At 33.9% G+C, this 26,799-nt stretch overlaps 1 protein-coding gene across 2 annotated transcripts in view; it reads left to right on the top strand.

The window, feature by feature from the left end:
* The window catches only part of PDZ-GEF (PDZ domain-containing guanine nucleotide exchange factor), a 98,449-nt gene that overhangs the window by 48,785 nt on the left and 22,865 nt on the right, over positions 1-26,799 (top strand). For both annotated transcript variants that reach the window (XM_089098734.1, XM_089098735.1), the window contains exons 6-12: positions 4,169-4,306; positions 10,507-10,786; positions 11,867-12,044; positions 16,822-17,011; positions 19,378-19,550; positions 21,416-21,650; positions 25,393-25,568. In XM_089098734.1, the coding sequence (XP_088954860.1) occupies positions 4,169-4,306; positions 10,507-10,786; positions 11,867-12,044; positions 16,822-17,011; positions 19,378-19,550; positions 21,416-21,650; positions 25,393-25,568 (1,370 nt within the window). The remainder of the gene's footprint in view (positions 1-4,168; positions 4,307-10,506; positions 10,787-11,866; positions 12,045-16,821; positions 17,012-19,377; positions 19,551-21,415; positions 21,651-25,392; positions 25,569-26,799) is intronic.

Here is a 26,799-nt window from a genome sequence, read left to right on the forward strand (position 1 = left end):
ATCTCTTGCGAAATTACTGTTTGGATTTTTGAGTGCTTTATCTTGATCTGCCTTTCAAAGTTATTTCGTTTCACTGACTGTTTGATTTTTAAGTTTGTGATCTTCGTACGCTTGTAATGTTAATAAAAAACTCTTAACATGTGACCAGAGAATTATATTCTAGCTGTTTGTTATGCAATGTGATTGGACCAATAATGTATGATCGCTGTTGCTTTAATTTAGTGGATCTTTCTAAATTAATTATGTAACCAAGTATATAAAACTATGAAAATATAAGTTTGTTTAAATATTTTCTTTCGGCTGTTGACATAATTTTTATAGTCAATTATGACATTAGAATCAGCATCTTATTTTTGTAATGTATTTGAAAGAGAGTGTTTGTCCTTTTCTTTTTTATTAAATCTGGTGACCATCATAAATTTTTCTGTGGAAACAAAATTTTTCATCTCATACGTTCAATAGACAGTGTTGTCAAAATTATATTAAATGTTAAGCCACCTAGTCTTTTACTGTGCTCATATTCATGACAAATCAATTTTTTTTTGTTTGGGGCATTTGAGCCAATCATTGGTGAATCCATTAATTTTATGTTCCTGGTCAAATATCTAGACTTTAGATGTTGGCGAAACTGTGTTGGTACCAAGGCCGTATCCAGGATTTTTGTTTTGGGGTGGGTTTACAAAATGAAACTTTAGAAAACAACTAAAAAAATTGTTAATATGCATTTTTGTTACGTTTTTACAAATTTGACAAACATTTGTTTTGGAGTTCAAACTCTCTAACCTCCCTTCTTCCCTCCCCTGGATTCGGCTTTGGTTGGTAATGAGCTAAATTACAAATTCCTAGAATCATACTTCATCATTATCATGCCTAAAGATCGTATCTCACATTTCCACACTTATGAGATAATTACCATATGTTGTGCTTAGCTGTTCCAAAAAGGAGAATCAACAGGCTAATATATGTTCAATCACACTTTATTCTTCCTGATCCATTCCCATTGAAAAATTTTAAACTGCGCAAGCGCAAACTTGTCACCAGATTTCAGCTTCTCCCTTTTAATTTGTAGGGCGCAGTGTAAATGCGCAATAGCTGAAGCGTCCTCAAAGTCTACAAAACAGCTGGGGCGAGTTAAAACAAGCTCAACCAATTCTGAATCCTGAGGGTCGGGAGGCTTTTCAAAGGGAAGAGTCTTTAACTATAAGATCATGAATTGTTGAGAAGTAAGGTCAATGTGAAATTTACAACAAGGATTGTAAATCTGTAGATGTAAAGCTGATATATATATATATATATATATATATATATATATATATATATATATATATATATATATATATATATATATATATATATATATATATATATATATATATATATATATCTGAAACTGTTGATTTTAGTCAAAATACAGTTCTACGTGAAATATTTGAACAGTTCCAAGTTATATATTTTTCAAAATATTTGGGGGGGGGGAGGGTGATTGATTTGTTTCTTTTTAAATTTCTTTAACGGAAACACAAAAAAAGGTGTTTTTGAATGAAAATACTAAAAAAAAGTTTTTCGGGACATAGGAGAGGGGGTGGGGTAAAAAAATATAGGAACCATGTGACCCTCCCCCAATTGTGTTCATCATAGGAGGAGGAGGAGCCAAATTACGTAAATGCGTGCAATATAAATGCGCACGAAATTAATTTGTATTTAGCTCTACCTTCCGTATATTACGAGACTATATAGTGAAAGCCAAGACAAGTTAAGTTTCATTTGTAAATTTTGAATGCCTTTGTCCTGAAAAAAAAATTCTTGCATAATGCTAAAAATTTTCGGTGATGGGGTGTTCTGCTTGTCATTCATGAAGAGCAGAGGCACAAAGGTCTTTCAAAATAGCGTTTTTGGTATTTAGTAATATAAGGTTGTTGTTCTTGATAGATTAGTACTCTCTAGATAGAGTACTTAAGTACTCTCTTGTTGGGATTATATCAACCTCTTGAGCATATATAACATCATTAAATAAAAGTCAAGTCAATAAAAATTAAGAAATAGAAGAGAAGGAGATGATATTAGTTTCAGACGAAGAATAGATGACATTGCTGTTTTGAAATTAAATCATTTGACTTTCCTCTCTTCTGCGATTTTTGTATTTCCTTTTTTATAAGCTAATTCATTATTTATAAATGACTTAGATGATTAAATCAAAATAAAGGAAAACCGTAAATAAGTAAATATTGGAATTAAAAAAACAAAATCCGAGAAAAAGAATTGAAATTAATGAATAAACAAACGATAAAAAGTTGAAGGGGTAGTTAATACGTTATGATATATATGTGGATTGACAGTTGATAAGGTCCTATGCCAACTTTTCTATTCGTCGGGAGTACTTTCGTCCAAAAGAAGGATTTCTTTGTTTTAATTTGGGGGGAGGTGGTCAACTACCTTTTTTCCCAAAACTATCTTTCAAATATCTAGTATGTTTTGGTAGTTTTGTTTTTACAATAGTGATTTTAGTAAATATTAGACTATATGGTGTGATAACTTATATTGTTATTAATTTTATTATTTTGTGGACCATGCTGTCTTTCCATCTATAAATAAAATGAAAATATGGACACAGTAAAAAACAGCCCGAATAGTTTGGTTCTCCACCGTAGATTTTTATCGGCGGAAAAAAGGAAAGCTAGAATAAACAACAAAAATATAGAAAAGTATATATGTATATGCATGTATACATGAAAGAGAAAGAAACAACAAGAAAGCTAACATCTAGACATCAGCTTACTTTCTTAATAAGCGAAGCCGATCGTGCAAACGTGGACTGCCTACTTTTAATTGAGACGGAAAATTAAATAAAAATGCAAAAAAATTCGGTTTCACATCACCAGGATGTTAAATAAAAAAAACATTCTTTTTTCCAGTTTAACAATTCTAAAGGGTCTTAAAACTACTCTGATTTTAATTTAATTGTATTTAATCAAATTTGTGCACAAAAGTTGTGCATACAACTCTTGTGTATGCATTGTGTATGTGATGTGGAAACGATTCCACATCACTTTCGCTTCTTTTATCACAAATAATTCCCACTTCTATGCTGAATGTTGGCGAGAGGACATTCACTTGCTGAGAATTTTTTACTTTTGTTTTTTCTTGCATTCCCTGAATTATCTCCTCGGCCTTTGCACAGTCTCTTTCCAGTTTCCGAGTATCTAATTTTTCACCGTTATCATTAACTACTTCTAAGTCACTTTCACGTCTAACATCACTAATTATCCCCACTTGCACACTAAGATTTTGCCGGGAAGGGCTCACTTGCTTAGCGTTCTTAGTTTTAATTTTTTGTTGAATTTCTTGAAGTACTTATTGGATCTCTGGACGGCCAACAGGAAGAAGAGGAACCCTAGTCCGTGACGTTTTCTCATAAAGTCCGTGACGTTCTAGAGGAAGTCATAGTCCTTGACGTTTTCTAGTTCGTGACGGTCAACAGAAGGCAGAGGAACCCTAGTCCGTGACGTTTTCTCGGAAAGCCCGTGACGTTTTAGAGGAAGTCCTGGTCCGTGACGTTAACAGAAAGCAGAGGAACCCACGTCCGTGACGTTTTCTCGTCGTTTGTCAAGAGGACTGCCCATGTCTCCTAATGATGATTGGCTGTACACAGGTGTGGCTCAAATGGATAATTCAATTAAGCTGAATCAACAACAATGCGCACGCCCAACCAAATGAATAATTTCTTCCAACGTGAAAATCTAATACTATACAGTCGTTTGTATACATACAAAACTTGCGCATAAAATCAATTAAATATAATTATATTAAACTAAAATAAGATTAAGTTAAAGAGCTTTTGAATTATTAAACTGAAAAAAATGAATTTTCTTTTTTGCTATCCTGGTGATCTGAAACCGAATTTGTTGGCTTTTTTATTTTATGTTCTGTCTGAATTAAAAGTTTTTCATTTCGTAATATAGTTTAATGTTTTCATTTTGATTTTTATTCTTAATTTTGCTAATAGCAGATTTCAAACATATATATTATTGTTATTATAATTTTGAAATGTTTTCCTTGTGTTCTGGGTATTGGGATAATGCCACAGTCAATAGTTATTAACTACTTTTATTGTTCAGTTTTAGTTTTTTTTTTTTTTTTAATTATGGTTAACAGTATTTTATATTTACAGTTGAGGTTGTTAAACTTTGCTTGCGCTGCCAAGGCCAGAAATAGGACTTTAACACTTACCCGATCTTCACGAGAGGAATCTCTACAATTTTGCATCGCGGGAGGTTTTGAAAAAGGATCTTTTGTATTTGTATCGAAGGTATGTTTTTTTTTTTTTTTATTGGCAACGAAAATTTCCAGTAAACCCAAACAATAAAAATCACTACCACCTATTTATTCATAACAAGTTTAGTTATTTCCAATAAGATTTAAGTAGTTTACGTATTAAAATATGATTATTAAGTATTTTCATTGCTATAACTAAGAACGGAGACTACAGTGAAGAGCTGGAAGGTAGAAACGTAAAAAAAAAAACCGAGCCTTTTACCTGAATTTGGAACATTCGGGAGTAAAAGGCTGTGAACAAGATCTAAACCTGGATATGGAAAAGGAGAGTGATGATTGTAGCTAAGTAAGGCACAGAAGCGTAATGATTCTTTCTCACTACGCCGATAAACCTTTCACACTAACATAGCTGAAGACTTTATGGCATGTTATATAATTTTACGGAGCAAAATTGTTCGTAACGTAGGCGATGCTAAGCAGACTCGAGCGGTGCTTGTAATTTTAAGTTAGGTAAGTCTGTGTACCGTTTTGAAGAAGTCAACATAGCAGCAGCAAAGTGGACTTTCTGGGTGAGCAAATAATAAATTTCGAAAAGAATTAATATCATTTTTTACGCTTCGTCAGAGTTTCAATCTCTGTCTCCATTCCATGGTTTTAATTTTTGAATACTTTGCTTGTAATGATTGTGATGATTTTAAATTATGATTATGATGGTTTTATGGATTTATATGTCAGCCTTTTCTGAAAGGACTACTCTAAGTATGAAAGGATAAACGTAACGTAACTTAAGGTTTATATCTCCTCTGCAAGTTTTGTGTGTTATTTTTCTGAAGTCCCGAGACATTGAAGTTTTGATGTAAGAAGACAATTTTGATATCATTCGATCATTCAGTCAGTTTTTCCATCTACAGAATATAATTTTTGAAATTTGCTTTAGATTTCTTTTGAAGATTGAAAAATGCGTTGAAAACATGCGAAAATAGGTGAATTTTCTGATCTTTTTTTTTGTGAGTTTGCACCGTTCTCTAAGAAAAAGTTACAACTGTAGATTCGTCGGAAACTTGTATCTTTCAAGAAAAACCAAAACGTTAACCACTTAGCATATAAAATTAGGTATTCAGTGTGAAAGCCGCTTAAGCCAAACTGATTATGGTATAATCATAGCCTTCTGCATCAAGTTCTTGTTTACAGTTTACAAAAATACTAGAATAATCTGAAAAGCAGGCAAACTTTTTTCTTTGGCTCTTATCTTCGTCTTCTTCCAGAAACGTCTCGGAAATTTTGAGTACTGCTTTCTCGTGGATGAATAGTGTTGGGATTTGCGGAGGTTTCTTTTTGTGTCTCGTCTGCGATCACCAAAAATCCCTTTTCTTTGGCTTTCATTCCTAATGATTAATTAGAAGAGTTTCAAAAATTTCTAAGAGTAAAGCTTAACCAGGCGATGCGAACGTAATGTACTATGAGTTTTGGATTGTACCACAAAATCTCCAAATGTACCGCAATATACCAGAACCTCTAAATTGTACCAAAAACGGTACAATTGTACTGTGTTGGTAACGCTGGTACTGTGCTACGGACAGTGCAGTCTTACCCAGTAACGCAAGATTCAACATTCAAAATGAGCTTAAATTTAATTTACTAAACTTGGGGATTCAGTTAAAAACCCAAGTTCATTTAGAGCCATCTCGAAATCTTCTGAAAGAAGACAGCCTCTTTTGTGTCTTTATTATTTTTGTTAATGATAAAAACACATAGGGCTAGGTCGGTGTGCCTAGCCACAGCCTGTCAAACAAAAGTTCACGCAAGTATACCTACTGTGTTTTTTTTTTTTTTTTTTTTTTTTTTTTTTTTTTTTTTTTTTTTTTTTTTTTTGACAATAATGTTTCTTTTAGTTTCGGACCAGTTTCGGACAAGAGTAAAAAAGAATGTACTATATGTACAATTAATATATCTATGTGTAATCTAAAATTGACTATTTTGCCGGTAATTTCTATTGACAATAAATACAATTGGTTATTGATTATTCTTTTTGGGTAACTCTAGATGCTCTTGGTTTTTGCTCCCTTATTAGTTTTCTTGACCTTTTTACCTAGCCATTGAAAACAGAAGAGGGAAATATGCTACAAGTCTTTCAGAGAGATATTTCAATTTTAGAGGAAGATGATATGAGGTTCATACACCGGCACTTATTTCAAGGGAGAGGAGAAGCTATCTGAAAAATACTAAATAAAAAATCGAATAATCAAAAAGATAAAGATAAAGACACATATATTTGCAAAAGCGACTTTTACCGTAAATTTGCAAGGTTCAGAAAAAACCACCAGCTTCAAATTAAAGATCAAAAATCCTATAAAGAATCATTGAAACAATAAAATTGCGTCATAAAAAGTGCGGTCAAAACAATAAAAAAAAAAGGATTTCAGCAAAATTAAAACACTAAAAGCTGGGGAAAAAATTATAAGTTAGAGACATAAACCCAGGACCTGGGGTAGGAAATTAAGGAAAGTGGTGGAGTCATTGGGCATTATTATTGCTTTGGTAAAGTCTGACATGAAGTTTCTAGAATATTGGGACTTCCTACCGTAGATAGAGCTAAACTTCGGCAACAGTTTTGATTCAATTTTTAGAAGCCATATTCTTTGCGGGCTATGAAGGTTAGAGAAAGAGTCCCTTTGTATTGGCTAGTCGCCGCTTTAAGACCGAAGTCAGTTATACGGTAAGCTGCCTGTTTTTAAGGGTAGATATATGTCAGCTCTTTTGAGAAAATAAATGTACGCCAGCTGACCATTCTTAAAAAATACTTCTCTTGGCTTTTTTTTTGAATCGACTCAATTATATAGCTACGATCCTCAGTATAGGGTCAAACGGGACAAGCAAATTTTAGAATAGGACCTGTAAATGTACTGGAAGTACGCACGGTATGGGATTTTTGGCCATTAAATTTCCAACTTAACTTGATTAGCTGGTTGGCAACATTAGGCCTTATATTACTGATGTTATTTATACAAAGTGTTTTAAATGTGTTACCAGTGTATTCCCAAAGTGTTGCCAATATGTTTCCCTTTTTGGGTTAAATGAACTCCGATGATTTAGACTCACCAATGACAATTGATCGGAGAGCTGCTGTTAGAAGGGCTAGTATTTAAAAAATAATTGCAAGGATTTAGGACTAAATACTATAAACTCTCGTACGGGTTTAAGCAGCATCGGTAGAAAGTTCATTCGATTTCTCCATTTCACTGCTCTTAATATCCCTAATCTATAACGTTGCCATAGAAAACTTATAGAAAAACGGTAAAAATCCAGGTGGAGGGAGGGGTTGCCTGATGGCACCGCTTTGAAAAAGAGAAATGTCCACTTTTATTCTAAACAGTCATTATAATGTCAAAACTAATATTCTCTGAATTGTGTTTTTGCTGTACATAAAAAAAGATATTAACAGTTATGATTACCTGAAAGAGTTTGTGTGATTTAGATCCTTGTGTGATTGTGATTGCGTGATTGTGATTTAGATTCTTGAGGTCCTGTTTCTAAGAAACACGAAGTTTGCGACGATTATTTTTATATGTAGGTTTGCAGTTTTGACTCTTCTTTTTGTGATACTGGTGGTTTCCTCTAAAGGAAACATAAAATAAATTCAATTAAAAATAAAATAAATTCATTTAAAGGAAACATAAACTAAATTTCCAGTCCTTTTTCAAGATAGAATAATATTGAGAAAACACGTTCGTTTTATTTCAGAGACTGTAAACTCCCCCCCCCTTGTTATAGCAACAGTAGAATTGCTCATAATTTTGATATCTCTGATGTAACAGAAAATTCATCACCAGTATCAGCATTCTTCTGGTTGCCGCCACATCAAGATTTAATTTACTTATTTTATTAATCGACATTTAGTTTTGTGTTTATGTTTAGTTTCGTTTCTTTTTTTCTAAATAACTCCACGTGTCAGGGTGTAAATGTGGGGGAAGATGTGTGTTAGGGGGATGCGTTTGTTATCTAGATTTTTATGCCCCTCTACCCCCCCCCCCCCTCTGCTAGATCTAAAAAATACCTTCATTTAATAAGTTTTATTTGTGGGAGCATGTTGATGAGTCTCTGAGTTCTTTTCTTCGCTTGCTCAACTCCTTGGATCCAAAACTCAAATTTACTCAGGAATCAGAGGTAGAGGGCGTCTTGCTTTCTTATATGTTCTGGTTCACCGAAATGATACTTGCTTCGAGTTTGGTGTCTATAGAAATCCCACACATAATGACCGTTACTTAAATTATTCCTCTTATCATTCTCTTGCTGTGAAAAGAGGAGTTGTCACTTTTCTAGTTGATAGAGCATTGAAAGTTTGTTCAACACGCTTCTTCGATTTAGAGCTCAACCACCTTAGATATATTTTATCTGGGAATGGTTATCCAACTACTTTAATAAATTTTTCAATTCCAAAACGCATTAAAAGATTAACAGATAGTTACACAGAAAACACAGATCAAAGGGAAAATTCAGTTTATCTTGGTCTCCCATACGTTAAAGGGGTTTCAGACCACATTTCAAAAAATCTAAGAAAAAATAACATTTAGACTTACTATGGACCCAGAAAAAGTATCAGGTCCCAAATTTATCAAGGTAAAGACCCTATCCCGATAGGTGAAAAATCCGGCGTCTACAGAATTCCTTGTTCGTGTGGTCCATGGTATATCGGAAGAACTGATCAGCGACTCAAGGATAGATTAACTCAGCACTCTAGTTCAATTAATAATACACATAAAAAGCGAAAAAAAACAGAAAGTTTTGACTCTTCCGTTGCAGAGCACAGTTTTGAAAACCCAGACCATACTATTTTGTTTAATCAAGCTAGCCTAATTTCGCATGACATAGGTATTGTTCAGCACTACAGGGAAGCGGCTGAAATTCGTAAATACTAACATTTAGGTCTAGCTTTAAACAGAGATTCCGGTGATTTAAGAATAAACGAGTCATATTTCGGTTTTCTCAAAAGAGAAGCCGATGCTTTAGTAATCCCTGAAATAAACATTGAACCACTTTCCCAGTCATATAATCAAACACGTGAACAACCCCTTAGGTCTCAAAGGGTGTCGGCAAGAAATGCAATAATTAAAATCCGAAATCAGATGACATAGTTCTCCAACTTATTTTCGTTTTGTTTTTGATGGGTCGTTTTGTTTTTTTTCTTTTCTTATTTCTCAGTTGTTCGCTAGTATCCGTCAATGGCAGTTCATAATTTTTTTGGATTTTGCGCAAATCACGGATATTGGTGAATAGCTTGCTTTTATGGTTGTTAGGTATTTGGTTTTAATTCTTATAATTTTTGGCTTTCATTGAGTTTTATTCATCTTTTAAGTTTTGTTTTTTTCTTTGTTTTTTTGGTTCTTTTCACATTAATTTTCCGCGTTTGTTTTTGTTTTTTTTTCTTCGGCACTTTCCTTGGATACATTATTTCGTTTCGGGCTAAAGAAGAGAGGCGTTTGTCCTCACGAAATATTCGCTTTGTTGTTTTTTTCAGTATTTTAATGTGGCCTTTAAAAACCCCATTTTTGCTCGTTTTTCTTTTTTTATTTAATAATTTTGTTGAAGAATGTCTTTTTTGTATTTTCTTTGAAAAATTAAGAAAAATAGCGAATTTCCCCCCCCCCCCCTAGATTTTGAAATACATTTTGCCTCACTCCCTCATACCTTTCATGAATGGACGCCACTACCACGAGTGTCATAATTTTGAACGATATGGTGAACACGGTGGTCGGATCCTAGAACCACAAATCATGGGAGCTGACCCCTAGCCTTCCCTCCATGCCCCCCCCCCCCGAAAAAAAGGCAATAAACTAACAGCAAGTTATTTACGGTATTTTATGCCAAAAATCATGGGAGTTGACCCTTGGTCCTCACTTCATGAACCGACGCCCCCCCCCCCCCCCCCAAAAAAAAAAATTAACATTGTTAGATTTTGAAATACATTTTGCCTCACTCCCCCGTACTTTTTATTAATATGTGTCATATTTTTTTAATGACATGGTGAACATGGATGGATGGAACCCAGAAGGTTTTGCCTCAGTATCTTTTTTTTTCTAGGTTGAGAAAGGAAGCAAAGCAGAAGAAATGGGTCTAAAAAGAGGAGACCAAATTTTAGAAGTAAATGGTCAGAGTTTTGAGCACATTACTTGTTTGTGCTCAAAATTAGAAATAATTTTTAGTGATGTTCGATTTTTCTTTATCTTTTTTTTCTAGGTTGAGAAAGGAAGCAAAGCAGAAGAAATGGGTTTAAAAAGAGGAGACCAAATTTTAGAAGTAAACGGTCAGAGTTTTGAGCACATTACTAGCACCAAAGCCCTCGAGGTCCTTAGAGGAACTACTCATCTTTATGTTACAGTCAAATCAAATTTGCTTGGTTTGAAAGAGATGATGTCACATCCACAAGAATGCTTGCGAAGAGGCAAAAAGGAAAGCTCTGGAAGGGGACGAAGTGACACTCGCACTAGAATGAGCTCTGTTGGTGATGAAGTTGACGGTTGGTATTTTGGCTAAATAATAACCCTATTTAATTTGTAAAAGAAATTGTTAAATCGGTTGCCTGTCTCTGAGAAAATATATTAAACTATATTTTAGGCTGATACTGGAGTGAAATCCGCCCTTTGCTGTAATTTAGCTACCAATTTTTGGTGAATTCAGGTGCCAGGGTCATCACCCAGAATGAAAATAAAATCAGCTTTTTTCAAGCATTGAAGTCATTGAAGAGATAATTGTCGTTAGCAATTATTTAAGGGAAAATCTAATTTAAAAAAAATACATTATAAGAAAAAGATATGGGGAAGTATTTTTGAATAAAGTATTGCCTTTTCTCCTCTGCGCTCAATTTACTCGATTGTTTCTCTTCTTTCAACTTTTCACAACAAGAAAAAGCAACAAAACATCGTTTTGATCCATTTCAGTGACGCCATTTTGTAAAAAGTCAACATTTCCGGGATGGTATTAAAAGATATATGTGAAAAAGGGGAGGGGGAGTGTTAAAAAAAGCATTGTGTTTTTGGGCCTAAATGTCCAAATGTTTTTACACTTTACGTTTCTTTAAAAAGGAACTGACAGATTATCCCACATCCTTTGGGCATCTCCTCTATTTACTTATGTTATAATACAAAAAAAAAAAAAAATCCACAAAAGAAGTTTTTTATAAAAAAAAAACATGAGCAGAAATAAAGTTAAATAATTAGAATTAGAAATAACTAGAATTTTTAACGAATGAACCCCTTCCTAAGTTCTACAATAACTTCTTCCATACCAAGTGCCTGTGTGAGAAAAAAAAACGTGGTGCCCACTTCGTTCTTTACTTAGGCAGTGCTTTTGCGCTGCCGATGATAGACCACACTGGGGGATGGTGTCTACTTTTACCGACTCATTTAGCTGAACAAAAAAGATCAGTGATATCCTGTTTTTGTAATTTGTACTCACGTCTTAGTAATGAAATAAACTTATATTAAAAAAAGAAAAAAAAAATCCCATAACCAGTTTGATGCAGTTGCAAAATTTTCCTAGTGCTAGCTTTCTGTCTCTCCCCTTTTTTATATATATGATGAGTGCTATTTTCTTTTAGGCTCGCCCTTTCCACGTTTAGTTATGGAACAAATTCCTTGTTCAGTATCCCCAGTCCGAGACAAAAAACGTGACAGTAACGACTCCCAAAAGACTCGCTTTATGACACTGGGTCATAAAACTAAATTAAAGAAAGTGCTCAAGAAGATATATTTGTACCAAAACAAGGGGACTGTCAGGTAACTTACCCTTAGAAATATGCTTTCTAAAAACTATTGTTCTCCAGCAATGTGACAAGAAGAAACATAATAATTTTTTGAGGCTCCAAACTTTTGTTATCCTTAACTTAAGGTTTATGTCCACTCTGAAAAACGCAGTTTTACGACGATCTTGCAGTTGTAACTTGCACAAAAAGAACAAAATGCTTATATCATTGGACTCATTAGTTGCAGATCTATCCATTCACCGAGCCAGGATTATGATATTACTTAGAATTTTTCTTTGGGGAAATTCTAAACTTACTTAAAAAATAGGGAATCGGCCCTTTTTTCAACGATTTTTAATCAATTTCCAACGCATTTTTAATCTAAAAAACCTTCTACACCAAATTTCAAAAATACAATTCGGCAGATGGATAGAATTGAATGTAATTTATGGAATGATGTCAAAATTGTCTTTTTTCTTTGATATACAAAAATAGTAGGAAAGCAGAAAAATAATATCCTAAAACTCAATCATAGTGAACATAATCCTTAAGTATATAAAATAGCTGATTTGGTATTTTAATGTACGCAAGACACATTTCACATGATTGAGAGTCGTAGGACATAAATAAGACTTTTTTGTATTAGTTTTAACAAAACAAAGCGCTACTAGTACCATCACGCTTCCATGAGCTCCATATTAAGCCTTAAAAATTATCAAGCTGCTAGCGGGTCCTATTCTCTCTCTCCCTCTCCCCCCCCCCTCTCTCTCTCCTCTCTCTTTCTCTTTCCCTCTCTCTCGCGTGTGTGCATGCGTGGGCTTCTTGTCTTTTGTTAAAGAAGGTCTAAAAACTATTTTAAGTTATAAATTAAATTCAAACGGAGACATATTGGAAGCTCCGACGCTTTAAAATGAATATGTTTTCGCAAAATTACATGTTGAGAATTTTTTTCTAGAAATTGGTGTAAGAGGGGAGAGTTCCTCAAATATGTTTCAGCGGAAGGTTTTACTTTTGAAACCTTTTTTTTAGTTATTCCTAAACAAGTGGAGCAGTTGGGCCGAAACTTTACATGTTTAACCTTATCTGACTAGAGGAGGTCACAACGGGTGTAGAGGGGGAAGCATATTTAGTCTTATTTTTATTGGTGTCTCATATTTCCTTAAAGATATTGACCTCTCTCGTTCTCTCCTTCCCTTTTCTTTTCTACCACACTCGGTTTTATGAGTAAAGAATCACACTTACTTAACTTTTAACTTATCCCAAACCTTTTATTCTTACGCATCTGTGCCATCGTCTTTCCTAGAATACTCTTTATTTGCATTCTCTATTTAGTGTCATTCTGTTTTCTTCTCCAAGATTGATTCACATTTTCTGATGGAACATCAGTTACTCTTCGTTGAAGAAAGAGCTTGTATTCCTTTGATAAGTAGGAAATCTCTTGATTGATTAGGCAATAGGGGGCCCACCTTCTGAAAGCTTTTTTGAGTCTTCCTCCCGTGAAAGTGGAATAACTTCTCAGGCGAAGTATGAATTAAATAAACGGGGATGAGAGTAACATTTATGGATATTGACACAGCGTTTTCTTAGATAATGAGAACAGTTTTAATGTCAGTCCCAGGGGAGTGGCCCTGTCTTTCCTAAAAGACAGATCAGAGAATAATGTATTGTATAATATTAAATCCCTTGGCCGATCTATTCTTGAAAAGGAGAACATGAAAGATGTATAACGGAATTTATAGAAAGTGACTCAACACAACTATAATGAAGTTATTCTACAATAAATAAGAAAATAGTTGTGAAGTAAAATTATTGTACCTTTTGAACAAAATTTCAGCAAGAGACAACGTTTTTTGTTGTAAATAGTGTGGAAAAAATATGGCAATGAAGTCATTGAATATACAATTAATATATCTGTAATATATAACGATAATAATAAATATATATTCAAAAAAATTATCAAACACAATACTTTTATAAACAATATGTAATATATAAGATTTAAATAAATGATATATAAATTCATTAATGGAATAATTTATAAACAAATAATAAAATAAGTTTATAAGTAGTATTGTAAACACAATATGTAAAACTAGGAGTTTCTTTCAGAATTTTCTTGAAGGTGAAGAGTCTAATAATTTTCTTTTTTTCTTTCTCAAAAATCAACATTGTGCTTAGGACTAGTTTTTACATAAATCGCAAAAGAAAAATGATAAAAACAGGGATAATCTCGTGAAAGCCTCCAGAATATTTTAAAGTTCGTGACTCTCCAAACTGAAACACAAAACTAGTTGGAAGTTTGGATTATCCCAGAATTATATTCTACTTTGCGAAACTTATTCTACTTTTAAAGCACTTTATTGCACTATAGATTGCGGTATTATACTATAGATTATGGTAATACTGTTGTACCCTTATTCAGAAACGTGCTTTATGAAGAAAAAATAGCCTATTTCTGTCATTCCAAAGGAATTTTTTAGTAATACCTTCATTAATAATTAAAGCGAGCGAAAAGAAATCTTTACTAACAATTGTCATTGAAATCGTCTAAAAATTTCTAAGCGTAATTGAAAAAAAAGAAATGCTATTGGATTTTGAGCACAAAATCCAGACATTATAAAACTAAAACTTGGAACTATAAAACTAAAAACTTGCTAATAAAACTTTTAAGTTTTATGTTTTTGTGAGAGAGAGAGAGAGAGAGAGAGAGAGAGAGAGAGAGAGACACAAAGAGATAGAGAGAGAGAGAGACAGAGAGAGAGAAAGAGAGAGAGAGAGAGAGAGAGAGAGAGAGAGAGAGAGAGAGAGAGAGAGAGAGAGAGAGAGAGAGAGAGAGAGAGAGAGAGTTTGAAAACTACTGGAAGCAACTACCATTGACTAATAAGCCTATCCATTATTGGCCTAACTAATAACCGTAAATTTCAGAATACTTCTTCCTGAACTATCCACACTTGAGATTAGCAGTATGTTTGAAGTTTTACTTACAATCCCTATCATGTAAGTGTATAGATGGACTACATGTTTTTTTCTTTCATACAAATTAAAAATTATTACACTCAATTCTTAAACGCTGTAATATATAGCTGAAAAATATTTTCCAAGATGTTTCACCTAAAGCCTAAGACTTGGAGAAGCTTTGATACTTTGCCAAAAGAGAAAGTCATTTCCCCAGGCCAGACAGTGATTGTCCTTTTATTTTCTCAGGCGACTTTAGAACAATATCCTTAAGGCTTTCTCTTTCCATTGGTTATTTAACGTTTCAAAAGATCTTCCGAAGCAAATAAATGGCAGCACTCTGTCTACTTTTATCATTGCACAAGGGGGAATGGTGGGATCTTTTCTTTAAATTTATCTAAAGAATTCTTCTCACCTTAGCCCGCTTTTTTAAACTGTTACTAAACAACTATATGAATATTACTTAAAACTTATTATTACTTAATTATTTATAAATTATTATTACTTAATTAAATATTACTTAAAAAAAATTTTAGTTAAAAAAAAAAAATAATTGAAGAATATTATTAAAAAAAAACAATACTTAAAGTGTTCGAATCCTCAACCTCAGAAAAAGGATTCTTGTTGATAAACCTCCTTTTTTTGTTGTGAGCGAGGAATATCTGTTTAGGTTATCCTTTTTTTCTTTTTAGTTATCTCTCTCTGTCTCTCTCTCTTTCAGACAAAAGCAGAAGGAAGAATTGAATTGGCCAAAACAAAAATAGGTCACAAAAATAAACCAATATATCTATAATAATAAACCTGTAAATAAACTAAACCAATGCAACACACATATAGTAGAATTCAGCTGAATTTTAGCTCTAATTAAATAAAAAAGGTACAACAAACATGTGATATAGGAAATGTTATATCATGATCAACAGATACAATAAATTTAATTTAAATATAATTTAGGCACAAAGTAAATTTGGATGCAAAAAAAATGCCAAGTAATAAACCACTGGTAAAAATAACAAATTAAATAAAAAATAATAATAATAAAAAAAAAAATTAAGTAAAAAACTGGTAAAAATGAAAAACTCAAATTAGTAAGTATCTTTATGGTATCTTTGCGTCGGAGTGGAGTTGTCTTTCTAGTTTGTTGAAACTTAAAAGTTGCCGAAAACTCAAGGTTGAAGAAATATGCTATTCTGATCCTGCTACGAAAAGTACAACAAATTGCCAAATTTTGAATTTTCACGTCTGAATTCTAAGATTAAATGGCTTAGTTAACAAACTTAACAAAGAAAAAAAACTAAAAAAATAGCTGAAATACATAACACATAAAGGTATACTCACATGGTTCCAAACATATTGGTTATCACGCATCCTTTATACGTTAACACTTTTTGATTTTGTTAACCTTTCTGCTTTTGCGGTAAGCAACAGCAGAAAGTGATAGGGGAAGGTTAAGGTAAGGTGATTTTTTTGTATGGAAGGGGGGGGGGGGGAGTTTGGGGTAGATAGATACCATGAAGCACTAAAGCTATGGTGTGATACCAGAAGTAAATAATAAACCGTTATAAAGATTCTCGAGCAACTTCGAGCAGTTTGGGCTTGTGTGGAATAAATCTTTGGTGAAACACAAGTTATTAAACCAACTCTCTCAGACTGCAATTCAAGAAGTAAGCTAAATGAAATAAAGAAAGTATCACTTAGTCTAGGCCCATGAATCACTTGGATTGTAGAAAAAAAAATGTGAAATTCCAACTTGAATCAGAAATTTCTTATTCAAGGGGATTTTTATCAGCTTATAGGGTTCTCGTTCATGCTCTTTCGTCGTCCTGTGTTTTTTATATTTTTTTCCTGTTTTCTAGCGATCATTCATCTGACGATTCCAGCTTTCCTGATGTTCATCGCAATTCCAGTCACACTCCCCTGTTCCATTCTCATTCAAATCCTGATTTAACATCCATATACTTTGAAGAAAGAGGAATAGACTATCCGGAACACGTGCTTAAAATTTACAGAGCTGATCAATCGTGCAAGTACCTGCTAGTCAATAAGGTAAATATGGGTTATAGTAACCTGATCAATTAAGTCAGAAATTGATTTTAGTAAAATAAAATAGTAAGACGCAAAATATAAATTGCGAAGTTTTCAATTACCACTTTGTACTAAGATAAGAGCTCGAAAATTAACTGTAAAAGAACCACATATCCTGGGTTCCAGGATATGTGTTGGCTTTGAAAGGAAATTGAGAAATACCCACATTTTTGCTTGGATCAGATGTGGCCCGGATATGTGTGATAAGGTCTATCGTATATAAGCAACTTTTGACTGCAACTGTTTCTTCTTGTCTCTTTGATATACGTTTGACCGCTGGCCTTTTGTCATACTGTAGGATTGCTGGAGTATTGTAAGTTTCTGTAATTTCTTATAGTTTTACGTTATGTCTTGTGTTCTTTTAAATCTGTGGGACAAAATTTCTCTTACCGAGTTTTGTTGGGTACTACGACAATGTACCGTTGTTGTTCGAGATCATTAAAAGCGATCAATAATTTATCCAGGACTTCTCTTATACGACCAGTAGGAACGTCTCTCATAAGTAGTTCAGGCCAACCATACATTAGGATGCTAGCATAATTATTATGTCACCCCGTAGACCCCTTTAGGGGTCATATGGTATCAACTTTACCACATCTGGTGAATATAACAATATTCACTCTACTACACTGTTTCAAACTGAATTACTGCTTCATGATTTTCTAACCTGACACAAGTGGATAAGACAACTTAAGAAAAGAATGTGACACCAGACTCTCCAGCCCAAACTGGCGGTGCTGATCTCCGTTTCTTGACCCTTGAGCCCAGAAGTGCAATGGGGAAGGGCAGCTATCTTGTCCTTTTGCGCGCTCTTCCTGTTTACCTTTTCTGGACTTCTCCAGTCACCCATCCAGCTGGTTTGATGCTGGCTAAACTTGCATAATCATGCCAAGACAACTTGCTAAACCTTTACGCATAAGAAACAATTTTCTATTTTTATTTCTTTTAGTGTAAATCGAAGAAAATGGACTGGTTGGGTAGGCTTGACACCGGGGTTGATGGTGTGACCAGATTGTTTTTCTGGGAGATGGTCAAAACATAAAAGGGGAGTGAACTCAAAGTATCATGTCCCTGATTGAATAGAAGTTGTGTTCTTCATACCAATCTTTGATGTATTGACCCCCTCCCCCCTCTTTGTGTGTACATGTTATGAGTGGTCTTCCTAATGAATCATAAAAAGGTGCCAAAAGAGGGACAGCAGAATATTTTTATGAAAAGTATTTGACTAAAACTAAATCCATGGGATCTTACTCTCCCTACTTATATACCTGGCTGCGTTGCTTAAGCCCGAATTTTTTAAATTGTCCTGAACCGTTCTGCCAAAGTTCACTTACGAATAGCTTAAGGTTTGAAAGAAATCCCAAAATATTAAACAGTGATGATGCATATTCTTAAAACACTGGCGATGTATAAGTGAATGACGTATAAATGTGACGAATTGAGTAAGTTGCAAAAGGAAGCGTGTGGATAGTGTAGATTTAATGAAAGATGGCCGGTGAATATAATAAGTAATGAGTGTTTTGTAACCGAGTCCATAAATCGAAAAACACGATAATGCACTGGGTCGATAAACACGAACATTGTTTGTTTTTTTTTTTTTTTTTTCAGTGCATGAATACGGGTTCTTGGCTCTTGGGATGCGGGAATGAGTCATAGAGAACTTCTTGGAGGAATACCAAACCCTGTTAGGACTAATTTACACAGATTTACTTATAACCATTGTATATATTTGATGTATATGTATATCCTCAACAAAAATCACATGGGTGTCCATGTGATGTCATGGATGCCACATGGGTATATGTATATGTATATGTATATACATATACATATGTATATGGATGCCATATGTATATGTATATCCTCAACAAAAATCACATGGGTGTCCATGTGATGTCATGGATGCCACATGGGTATATGTATATGTATATGTATATACATATACATATGTATATGGATGCCATATGTATATGTATATCCTCAACAAAAATCACATGGGTGTCCATGTGATGTCATGGATGCCACATGGGTATATGTATATGTATATGTATATGTATATACATATACATATGTATATGGATGCCATATGTATATGTATATCCTCAACAAAAATCACATGGGTGTCCATGTGATGTCATGGATGCCACATGGGTATATGTATATGTATATGTATATGTATATGTATATACATATACATATGTATATGGATGCCATATGTATATGTATATCCTCAACAAAAATCACATGGGTGTCCATGTGATGTCATGGATGCCACATGGGTGTCCATGTAAATTCTTGCTAATGTACTCCTTTTTTCTTTTTTTTAGGAAACAACTGCTCATGAGGTGGTAATGTTGGCCATTCGTGAGTTTGGTATCACAGAGCCGAGTAACATCTATAGTCTGTGTGAAGTAAGTGTTTCAGAAGGAGGGATTGTTAAACAACGTCGCCTCCCTGATCAGTTGCAAAATCTGGCTGAGCGAATTGGCTTAGATAGTCGGTAAGTCTCTCCGGACAGTCTCACCTCCTTATTCCTTCAATTACTTTTTAGTTGAAAAGTATTTGTGAAATCAAAAGAGTCGGGCTAGGAATCACCCCCCCCTCCCTCTGGGGAAAAAATTTACATTTTCCAGGGTGGATTTCTGGTTATTTTTATGTGAAAGAGTGTAGAGACCAAGTAAAATTTTCATCGAATAAAATTATATATTGTATGTAAAATAGGAATAAAATCAAAATATGTAAATATATTTATAAATAATATTATATGATATAAAATTATAGCCTAATCCGCCAAATTTGTTTAAATGCATCAAATCAAGTTTTTTTTGTTTTATAATATCTGGCAGAGATAATAATCTGAGACAATGCAAATGAACAATTTTCGCCCTTGCCTTTTCCTATATATGATACGCTTCAAACAATATTTTACTTTACTACATAATGCAATTTATTTTAGTTTGGAATATATTTTCAATAAGCTTGCTTGTCTCCTTTGTCTTTGGTTCTCACTTTTTCAGGGGATATAACATTAACAATGAAAGAAAACTCCCTACATTAGATGTAAATTTATGCTACTGTAATCTTATCACCTATAAGAGGATTGACGCAAGAATATTAAGTGTCTGAAGTTGAAAGCCAAGCTCTTAACGGAGAAGTTTTATATTTCTGTTAAGCTTTTCTTAGAAGTAGAATAATTGTTCATAAAAAAGAATAAAGGATACTAGAATATGTTACTGAAAAGAAGAGTCCAGATGTCCAAAGCTGAGTTCCGACCAAGACAAATTTGTCTTTGGCGTAAGGGACTAAGAGCCGTTGCTATATGAGAGACCAGATGACTGAAGCTGAGTTCTGACCAAAGGAGACAGATTTTGTCTTTTATGTAAGCAACCAAGAGTCGTTGCTATATGAGAGACCAGATGACTGAAGCTGAATTCGAACCATAGGAGACAAATTTGTCTTTTTCATGAGTGACCTAGAGGCGTTGCTATATGAATTGTCACGGGTAGTTCTAATTGAAAGCACAGTTTTCTGAATTATTTGAATTGTTTTTTCTTTAGAAGAATGTATGAATTAAAATATCTTTATTGTAGCTTAACACATCCTATACGATTCTTGCGGTAGTTAATTCAGTTGGCCAAAATTGCTTGAAATCACATCCAAAATGGACCTTAAGCCCTCATCTCTTTACTGGAACCTTCTTTTCGGGCTTACGATAAGTGAATCACTTAAAACACATCTTTTCAGGAGTTGACTGGTGTTTAAAAGTTCAGAGGGCCTGTAGTTCTCCTGGGCTAGTCCGCCTTCACACTGATAATGATATCAGCCATATTTTTTTTTGGGAGGGAGGACTTCTTCCTCTACTATTTATGCAAGAAAATTGGGTTCACATTCCTTAGTATTTCCGTATTCCTGTCACTTCAATATTTGTATGCTCTTGTCACCCCCTTAAATCTCTCTGGAGAAATTGTTGCATCATATTAGTTGTAGAAAACTTTTCTTATGTTGGAAAATCCATAGAAACATCTTTTTTAAATAAATTTAATTTTACATTTTCCTTAAAAATTTATGTTGGTAATATTTTAGAAAGGTGAGTGGGGAAGGATATACAGGAAAAAGAAGAAAAGAATAGAATGGAACGTAGGAACTTCCATACGTAGGTGCCTGATTTATGGTCACCTTCCTCTCTCTCTCTCTCTCTCCCGCTCTCTCTCTCTCTCTCTCTCTCTCTCTCTCTCTCTCTCTCTCTCTCTCACTCACTCTATCTCACTCTATCTCTCTATCTTTCTTTCTCTCTCTCTTTCAAAGTATCTTGCTTTTCCCTGTTGCACTTTTTCCGATGGCTATTTTAGAATTTCTCCTTTCTAGCTATTACTTAAAGAGTAACAACTCTACCGAACCCTTAGTACATGATGATCTAGTGACGGAGATTGTTCGTGATTCCCAAGTGAATTTTCTTCAGCTTCAAGCCGTAGAAGTAGGGAGCCAACTTACTTTAGAAGACTTTTCAATTTTCCGCCAAGTAGAGTCGACAGAGTTCATTGACGATCTGTTCAATTTGAAAAGTAAATATGGAACACCCATGCTAACACAGTTTGCAGAGGTATGTCTTAAATTGGTGGTTTGGGTACTTGTTCTTGACCAATTGACCACATTCAAGTTTTGCGCCAGGATGCAGATTACCCCCCCCCCCCTGCCCCTTCTTCTCATTGGCAGCATCACCGGCTCCACAACTTAGGTCGTGTGACCACAGACAAACTCTTTGTGTAATACATAAACCATGGACCGCTTTTTAAGAATAAGTTTTATTTTCTTATCATTATTTGCTGTAAAGTTTTTAAATTATGTTTCAAGATTTTTTTTTATTTCTAGTGATGATGACAACTGAGGGGGGGGGGAGGACCAGAATAATATACTAGTAAATTGTCTAGGGCGAATTATGGATTGCAGACCAACATGGTCTGTAATGTACGCAGTTTTTGCGAATGTCTGCATTATATTTCAAATTAGAACAGATACGAGTAAAAAAAAAAAGAGAGAAAAAAAAAAAAAAAAAAAAAAAAAAAAAAAAAAAAAAAGAGGCAAATAAGTGAAAACAAAAAAACAAATCTATGAAACGTACTTCTTTCTTTTGTTTACTATTATTTCTGTTCATGAAGGTTTGTCACCTTCATGTTGTCAAGAAGGTGACAGGGGCCAAAACCAATTTTCCGTGAATAGGCCATGGGTAAACAATACAGAAGATGTCCTGTTAGTTTTTAATATAATTCATTTATCTATAATTTATTATAATTTATTATTTATTTATTATAAAACTTTTCCCTTAGAATAATACTTGGGCATAGAGTGCACGTTAAATCACATTTTAGTATAAAAATAGTCCAATGAGATTTCAAAAAAAAAAGAAAAAAAATTGCCATCAAAGTCCAAAATATGTTTGGGTTGTTTTTGAGTAAATTATGAACATACGAGGTTGAGAGCCCATCTAGTGCTTTGATATCAAAATCTATTTTTTTTTTTTCAAAACATTAGGGGCGTTTTTTCACTCGTCAATGTGCTAAGATCCCACATCTTTTGTCAGAAAACGCTTAAAAGTGAAATCTTTGAACAAAGATCTTACATCTTTGGTCGTTTTTGTGCAAACGTCTTTCATCATTCTGCTCTGATCAGCGGTCTGAGAACAATGATGAGTAGATCATTAAAGTTCTCTCATCATTGTTCTATATGGCAAAATAGTGGCGGTCTTGACACTTTTTGCTAATATCAGTGAGCTGTAAGATCTTAGAACAAAGATGAGTTAAAAAACGATAATCTTTGCAGAAAGACATAAGATCTTAGTGCTAAAAACGGCCCTATTATTAAATATAGAAATTTTTATCGCAATACGCGTCAGTTAACATGTGATGAACATTTATCCTTGTACAACACCATAAATTCCTGGCAAACTCCAACACCAGTGAGTACTTAGTGTTGATATAACTCGCATAGTGTTAATGCCAAAGAACTACAGTCAGACAGCTGTTTTTCTCTTCTTACCTGGCAAATTAAATAAGTGTGTTGTATATTCTTTGTTGCAATTATAGTTATTCTAATTCTTTTGCAAGCTTAAAAAATTTTTTAAAGTCTTTGGTGATAAATGACAAATTTGCCAAATGATGAAATATGATAATTTAAATTCAATTTACATTCAAATATGATAATTTAAATTTAAACGTCGAATGATTTGCCCCCAACCACACATTGAACTTCCCGCCAAAGGCATTGATCCAGGAGATCGGTACCTGCGTAACACAGACCTTTGATCAGCATGCGAAAAAGTCAAGTTTATGAAGTATAACTAGACCAAGATTTCTCGTATTTTGACCTGTTCAGAAGGATGTCGATAAAGTTCCTTATTCTTCCTGATAAGCCGTCTTTGAAAGAAACAAAGAAATGCTTTAAAGGCACTTTTTAATGTTTTTGGGTGTGGGGGGGGGGGGGATTCTTCAAACCAATTTTTATCCCCTACCTTCTTGTATTTAACCTGAGTTGAAATGCACACGCTTAAAATAAAATATTGAAGGCAAATTATGAAAATGAATTGACAATGCGACTTATTTTGGCCAAGTCATCAAAAAAAAAAGCAAAACAGCAATGACCACCTCCGCGTTAAGATGCGGTAAGATTTCGTTGATAAAAAAAAGACTGCCATCCCGAGCTCTTCAACCTGATCGTATTATAGGTCGGATCCACCCATGAAATGGATGTGACAGTTCAATGGATAAAGTAGCGGATGGAAACTGCGGGTCATGGTGCAAATCTGTCATAAGGTATTTTCCCTATAGGGTGGCAACCATTGAGGCAAATCTAACCAACAACATCGGTTTGTGCAAGATAGTACCTCTTATATATAGATTATATCTAGAATCTATGCAATGAACTGGGTCTAAACTAAGAATTTGTTTCTGACACGGTTGTGACTATGAAAAATAACACGAAATATAGGTGAATTGTATTCAAAACATGTACAAATGGCAATACTTTAGGGGAGGGGATGGCTCTCCTCCTTTATACTTGCATGAGGCCATATTTTATTTCAAAGTTAAACGCGTTTTATTTTTCTTGAAAAATATTTTTGACATTTGACATATATTTGACATTTTTTACTATGTTTAATCTTATTTGCAATTAATCAATATAAAACGGATTGTTTGATTTAGAAAAGTGTTTCTCTAAATTTATACCCTTGTAAATTCCTTAAACAGCACAGCACAATATATACCATACCTCTAACATATTTGTTCATTATAGTTTGGGTTCATTTCATCGTTTCTTATACGACCTCACGGGGTCTTATGTGAAATAGTAGGGCTCCGGGGAACCCCTAGAGAGACCCTGTTTTTGACTTCAGGGGATCCTCAGTTTTAGCATCCGATTTTGGAAATCTATCTACTGTGTTTTAATCTAAACTCTATTCATGAATCGTGGAAGTTCTGATGAAAGTTTTTCTTCTACGAAAGAAAAGGTTGTCTTTCTTCAATTAAAGTAATTTAAGGCTCCATATTTAATGATAATAAAATGTTAAAGCTTAACTGTTTTCAATATTTGGAGTATCCTCAGCTTTAGCACCCAATTTTGGAAACCTCTCTACTGATGTTTGTCTTCTAAACTCTATTCATGAATCATCAAGTCCTCAGATCTGTATGCAAATAGAAATTAATCATTCATCAACTAAAATTCTTGCATCTTTTTTCTTAATAGCAATTAAATATTTTTGCTTAATTAGCCTTTGTTCTTCAACTTTTTGATCATATTTTACTTTTTGGTCTATATAAAAAATTCGTATCTTTAACATCTCGATCATTTATGCAATCAGTCAATTCAATTAATCAATAAATTTATTTATTTCAAAAAGAAACATAACCAGTTAATTAGCTTCGACTCAAAAGCATATGTTGTTTGAGTCGATCATATTTAGCTTGATCAAATTTAACTTTCATAAAAAAAAGGAACTTTCAAATCGGGGGGGGGGGTGAAAATCTTTAGAGGACAATTGCCCTCTCCCTATCCCCCTCCCAAATTAAAGTGCATGACTTCTAGGCATCTTCTGTTGAATTATAGGGCTCTTGGTGGACACTCTGTTTATCTTAAAGAGAACCCTCTTTTTTCAGCACCCTCTATTTTGTAAGTCTCCACTGATGTTTTAGTTTTAAACTCTATCAATAAACCATCGAAGTTCTCAGATGTTTCTGCAACTAGAAACTAATTATTTTTCAACTAAAATATTACATGGCTCAAGACTTAATTGCAATTTGATATTTTGGCCGAATTTGTGTTTGTTCTTGAATTTCTTGATCATATTTTAGTTGGTGAATCGAGAAATGTTTTGGGTTGTCACTGAAGTCTGTGCTGAGCCGAATGCCATTCGTCGAATGAAGATTATCAAACAATTCATTAAAATTGCCAGGCAGTGCAAGGAGTGCAAAAATTTCAACTCAATGTTTGCAATTATTTCAGGACTTGGTCACGGCGCTGTGTCTAGGTAAGCCTTTTTCTGTGTTATTATTGTTTCGAATGGAACTATTGTAAGAATCCAACAAAAATAGTGGAAGTATCTGATGAGTATCTGCAATTTAGACTTTTTCTGCTTGTAAGTGAAAAGGTATAAATATACAATATGTTTTAAGTGTGTCTTTGTGTGCGCACGCGTATATTTGCAAACATGCGTGTGCAAATATTAGTTTCTTCACAGATTGTATTTTTTTTCTGTAGTAAAACAAAAATTGTATTAATTTTTATGGATTTTATGGAAAACATGAATTGGGTTGATCATGGGGATAGCCTCTTTTGGAGAAATTGTGATCTCGAAGTTCTTTTTTCGTATTGTGATCCTTTGTAAAACTTTTAAGTTTGGGAAAAACAACATAAGTTGCGCCATATTAAAAGCTGGGAAAAGAAAAAATGAGCATTATATGGATTATAAAATAAATGCCGAAGGAATCTTGAGATTTTGAAGAAGAGCCTGAACACGAGTTTGAAGATTCACTCCACTTATGTTGTTGTTTTCTCCAGGAGAGGGGCGGAATCGAAGCTGTAAGCTCTTTTGCAACACTACTTTTAACGGAAGACACAATCAATCTAGAATAGCCTATTCAACTAATTTTCAATTCAATGGTCTTTTGTAAAGAAGGTGCAACATGGATACGGTCGGCCTGCCCATAAGAGGAGACACCTCCCACTTAGCACTCGAAGAACGGCTTTGTAGAACGCAGCACCTCCATTTGAAGCGAACTTCCGGGGAAGGGGTGTTACTCCTGAAAACCCAGCTGGTGATTCCTTTGAAAGGAAATTCAGCAGACACAGCTCTAGAGGGAAAACCTAGGTATATGGCTAACTAGTGGCATATCAAACCCTAAGTTTTAGTAGCCTGACTCCATGAATCTGGTTATTAGAAAAAAAGCTAATAATATTATATTTCTATTTTCAAGTTCAAGAACAGTTACAACAAAACAAAAAACATAACAACTAAACTAATAATAGCCAACTCAAGAAAGACTATCAAAATGTGTTTGATAATAAATTTCTTTGATAAGATTAATTGTAAATTGGAATTTCTTTAAATATACTGTTAATAAACATCTGAGTGTTAAAGTGTCAATCGTATATTTGCTGTATTTTTTAGCCTGCAGTTAAGACGGAAAAACCATATAAGTGGAAACGCTGCTTTCTGTCCACCCTTTATTTTTCACGAAAATAAAAACTATAGGCTTATT

The sequence above is a fragment of the Artemia sp. Qi Xiang Cuo genome, chromosome 13, assembly GCF_049724085.1.
Source record: "Artemia sp. Qi Xiang Cuo chromosome 13, ASM4972408v1, whole genome shotgun sequence".
In the NCBI taxonomy this organism is placed as follows: domain Eukaryota; kingdom Metazoa; phylum Arthropoda; class Branchiopoda; order Anostraca; family Artemiidae; genus Artemia; species Artemia sp. Qi Xiang Cuo.